Raw genomic sequence first — 5,053 nt, forward strand, 5'->3', positions numbered from 1 at the left:
TGGAGCTGGGTGCTGACCTCCCAAGGCCTCTCACAGGTAGGTAACTTGACCTTCCAAAGGTTCCTTCTCTAAACATCACAAAGCAGAGAGAGCAGACGTGTCTTTGTTGCCTGTTTTCCGGATCTGCCCACGGACGACATGAATTTCATTTTGGACTCCATATGGAATGTCCGTGTGATCTCAGCCTCCCATCCCATCTCTGAAAAACACTTCTTGTCTCATCTGTAAGTCACAGGGTTCTTAGCATAACTACATATTCAGAAATGTCAAAGCACAGCAGCGTGACCTTGGGCAGTTCCCACACATGACCGCCCTGGTTCCTTACTGGCAAAATGAGGGCTGGGTTAACAAAAATTCTCTCTCCTTAAAGTGACATTAGTTTAGAATATTCTAAACTAGAACAGAGGCCCCTGCCTGGCAAGAATGACCGGTACTTTGCAGCAGAGAAGAGTCCAGCTTGGTGGGAAAAAGATGAAGAACCACCATAACTGGATAATTCCTATGTGCTGGGCACATGCTGCCATTCAGCTCTCAACACCGTGTGAGGTGAGCACAATTCCCTTCCTTGTCATGAAGCCAGGCGCTCTGTGCCCGCCATCATGCAAGGCAAGCCCGGCCCTCTCCAGCGCAAGGTGCAAAATTTGGTATAACCCTCTGGGATCAACCAAAAGACTCAAAAACTCTATAAATCCTTTCAAGAAAAACTTTTAAATTCTCAAATCGCATTTCCTAGAAATAATTCTCAATCACGAGGACAAGTGAGTTCCACTACAGTGAAGCTATGACGACGACCACTGTCTGCTATGTCAGTATGATGCTCCACTTCAAAGAATGTACATTTTCCAACATAAGATGCTATTAGGCTCAGATTCAAGTCTGAATTTATCCAAGATACTTCCTTCTAATTCTTAATTAGCTACAATTTTAACCTAGAAAGCAAAACCTAAAAATATCTTTCTGTATATGCCACTCACTGCCACGAAACGTTACCTACCTTTTTGGGAAAATTTAGAAAATATTGCAGCGGTTATTTCAGACCCATGCCAGAGAGAAGATGCTCTTAACTTTTACCTGTTAACCAAGCAAGGAAAGGGGTAGGTAAGTAAGAGTAAATATTTAGCAGAGGTGCCAGAAGGCCAACATTAAAAAACAAGCGCCTCTGAGTTCCAATCAGACCTTTCCATGTACTCAAACTATGTTAAATATAACAACGAACAGCAAGATTCCAGGGCAGCATTAGTGCTCTTCAAAAGAGACATATACCCGCTATTTACAAACTAGAGATATAAACCTTTATTTCACAACTTTGTCATAATTCATTTTCTAATGAGACATGTACTGGGGACATAGTTTAAAATACTGGGAAAGCTAGATGCTCAGTGTCTTCCAGGCAGGAGCAAAGATGTGGTCACTCCAGGGCCGATGCATTCCTAGGGCTTCAGGCAGCATGGACCAGTCGTACCAGTATTGTCCAACCCCAGTTTTACTTAGAGCCACCTCCTTTTTTGGGGCCGTTAGTCCTCATTTCATGCCAAATTTTCACTAGAGGCTCCCTGTTCTTCCAAATGAGTTCATGACCATAAGTAATATACCATCTGGGGAAAAGAAAAACAAACCAGGTCCAACATTCAAACAGTATGACATACAAATGCCAAGTACTATGATGATATCAAGCTGATATTTTAAAAACTGAATGTCACTGTCATTTACTATCCAGCATATTAAAATAGCTGATTAATTTATTTAATGTAGATCAATGACTTACCTTTAATATACAGAAGACATAAAAGATGGAAATAGGATGGACCATGTGTGACAGCTCCAAAAATTTAAGTACTTCACACACACTACTTTTAATTCACCACAACCCTGCAAATCAAGTATCACTTTTCCCATTTACAAACATGAAGAAATCAAGTCTGAAAGAAAGTCATTTGCCCAAGGCGCTAACAGCTTTTAAGTGGTCAATCAAGCACTCACTAGCAGGTCAGAGTGATTCTAAGCCTGGACTCTTTATTATGTCAAGTGTAAGAAATGTCAGAATCAGAGTTTACTAATAATGATGGCTATACTAATTTAAATGTCTCTCCTTCCTCACCTTCAGCCTGGCTACACAAAAGGATCCAAATTCTGCCCACCTTTTAAAATACAGCTCCAATCCCCATCCTCTGTTAAACAATGCCTAAAAGCAGTTAAACAATGCCTAAAAGCAGCCTGAAGCAATGAGCCAAGGAAGCTGAAACACTGAGAGGTTTAGTAATTTAACTTGCTCAGGCTGCACAACTAGGAATGACCAAACTGAGACTAGAACCCAAATCTGACCCTGTAACCTGTGCTCTAACCGCGGTGCTACACTTCAGCCTCTCGGGAGCATTTGCTTAAGCTGAGGAACACACAGGGAGTGAGATCAGAAGCCCACGGCCTGGGGTCTGCACGACCAGGAGCTCTACCCGAGGGCAGCACAGGCTGCACGAGAAGCTCAAAGGCACCTGCCTCCCCGGGGAGCTTCTCTGGAGGAGGGGCATTTGGAATGGCTATTTTAAAAAGCTTTTGTTATCGAAAACTTTTATTTTTGCCCTGGTTTCCCCAAACAGATTTCATGTTCCCTGAGGCAGAAACTAGATTTTGTTAATCTTTCATCTTAGACACCTGACTGAAAAAATGCTCTATTCAACTTAATTGATATCAGAATGGCAGTTTAATGTTTTAACATTTTTTTAATGTTTGGAGCATGTATTTTTTTATTACAAAGGGCTTGAATTGTACCCGAATCCTAATTCTCACTAAATATAGTTAACATTTAATCATAAAAAGTCACCATTAAAATTTTGAAAAATAATCAGTAAATTTACAGAAAGAAAAAAAGCATTTTAAAAACATGCAAATTAATAGGCATATTTACAAAATTCTTTTGGGCTTAGAGTGACGTTCTCTGGTGAACTTAAAACAAGAGAAAAAGGATCATCCTATGATTCAAATGCAACTATAAAACTCTTACAAGAAATGAAACACTTATCGGGAACTCTCCATTAGTAAAGTGTCTTCTCAAATCTTTTTAACCTACTTATTTCAAGCAAAGAGTCAAACACTTTAATCTTACAGGTACTTGTTTTGATTATACTCGTAAGTTCAAATGTAATTGGTCATTTGGTTAAATTAAAATTAGGAAAATATTTCAAACTGACTAATTTTTGAGGTATCTTTTTTTCTGTTTGTTTTTGGTAGCAGCCTCACAGTCTAGTGCTCAGTCTGAAACTCCAGCTCTGCAATGACTCACTGTGTGACCTTGGGTAACTCCCTTCTTTAAGCAGTTTCCTTTCTGTAAGTTGGACTACCTCACAGGATGTTAAGAGTATTAAATTACTCCTTACCGTAGGCACACAGCAAATACTCAATATACATTAGCTATCATTACTGCAGCAGTACAAGGTGAAGACCATAAAATGTGGTCAGGGACATAAAGTCAAAGCAATGTGCAGGAGGTTACTAACAGATCTTTACCTTTTCTAACATCTTTAATCTAGACTGAGGAATCTTCACCATTAAAGATGTTAGAAAAGATGAATTTTAGATATGACCAAGATCTAGTAAATGAAAGGAGCTGAAATTAGAAAGAGCAAAGAGAAAGGATTCCTCTGCCTTTCAGATTCTGGACTTTAAAATACATTTGATCCAGTTTTCAGAACAGAAAAAGGTAATCTAATTATAGTTGAGAGGAATAAAAAAACTGCTGGGGAAAAGATCCTTTAAGTATACATGGAAGGAGCCAGGTAAATTTAGAGTTCATAAAACAAAATCCCTTTTCATCAGTCTTTGTATTTCTCATACTGTAATACCAGGTCAGTTTTTACTATTTATAATGGGCTGCTGTTAAAGCTTGAACTCACACATGCTATTCTTTAATCGTCACTGAAAATTATAAATGGTATAATGGCATTTAGTTCCACCGCCTACTGGGCAAAACTGCTCCACTTAGAATAGATTTTTCTACTTTTTTTTTTAATTAAAAAACTAAGGTTTCCCATTGTTGTGAAATAAAGTAAAAACCAAATAAGGGTAAAAGGCAACATTATGCAAGAAAAGAGAAGCCATCAGGGATGCAGCATATCAGACAGACAACAGCTCTGCTGAAGGGCCTCTCACGGTCAGATGGACTCCAGGAGTCCTGAGGAAGTTCTGTGACAGCGTCTCTACAGCACTACTATGTTTTAGGCAAGGGTCCATTGCCTGAAGCACAAGTGGGAGATCTTGTAACCACAATGTAACTGTAATCACTGTGGTGTAACAGGCGGGGAGGGCTCTGGATCTGGGTGTATTAAATCTCTGCTCTGCTACTTAAGAGCTGTTTGACCTGGGGAAGATCACTTCTGAGCCTCAGTTTCCATTAGTGAAACGGGTAATAATTATGTAACGCAAGGTAACTAGCTCAGTGCCTGCAACATAAAAGATGCTCAATAAGTAGTCAACCCGAGTTTATGACATCTGGCCTCTACTCCAGTCATGCAGCAGGCACCTGCACACTCATCGCAAGCAGAGGACCAGATCCACCCACTCAGGGTGTCTGCCCAGCACTGGTGAGGTCAGTGGTAGCCAGGTAGGGAAGCAGGGTAGGGACTGGGCAGGGAGATGTGGCTTGAGAGTGGGGAAAGGAATACAGCACAGACTAGGGGTCTGGGCAACAGTCTCCATGAAGGACTAGGAATTTTGACAGTAATGAGTTCAGGTGACTTGAGGTTAAGGGGAGGGTAAAGGCACAGATGGTCTCCCTCTACAAATGACCGAGGCAGGGGCAGGGCCAACAGTCTCACGTTCCCATATGGTGAAGCTGCTCAAGACCAAAGCAAACCATGTTGCAATTTCCTTGCCCTCCCAACCCCACCTGCCCTGCTTCCATCACAGAAGTAACTGCCTTATTCTGCCTTCCTTAGGGGTGGGGGGGAGGGAGATGAGCTGAGAAAGCAGTGTAACAGTCAGTCATACTCAAACTTACATTCCAAAGAGAGCTCCCCCAAGATGTGCTGCATGATCAAAAAATTTCCATCCCAGGATCATT

General features: G+C 41.0%; 1 protein-coding gene across 2 annotated transcripts in view; it reads right to left on the reverse strand.

The window, feature by feature from the left end:
- Positions 1 to 1,483: 1,483 nt before the first annotated feature.
- Positions 1,484 to 5,053, reverse strand: part of PARL (presenilin associated rhomboid like) — a 54,377-nt gene continuing 50,807 nt past the window's right edge. For both annotated transcript variants that reach the window (XM_007468932.1, XM_007468931.1), the window contains 2 exons: positions 4,991 to 5,053; positions 1,484 to 1,595 (listed from right to left, as the gene is read on the reverse strand). In XM_007468932.1, the coding sequence (XP_007468994.1) occupies positions 1,484 to 1,595; positions 4,991 to 5,053 (175 nt within the window). The remainder of the gene's footprint in view (positions 1,596 to 4,990) is intronic.

The sequence above is a fragment of the Lipotes vexillifer genome, unplaced genomic scaffold, assembly GCF_000442215.2.
Source record: "Lipotes vexillifer unplaced genomic scaffold, Lipotes_vexillifer_v1.1 scaffold263, whole genome shotgun sequence".
Lineage (NCBI taxonomy): Eukaryota > Metazoa > Chordata > Mammalia > Artiodactyla > Lipotidae > Lipotes > Lipotes vexillifer.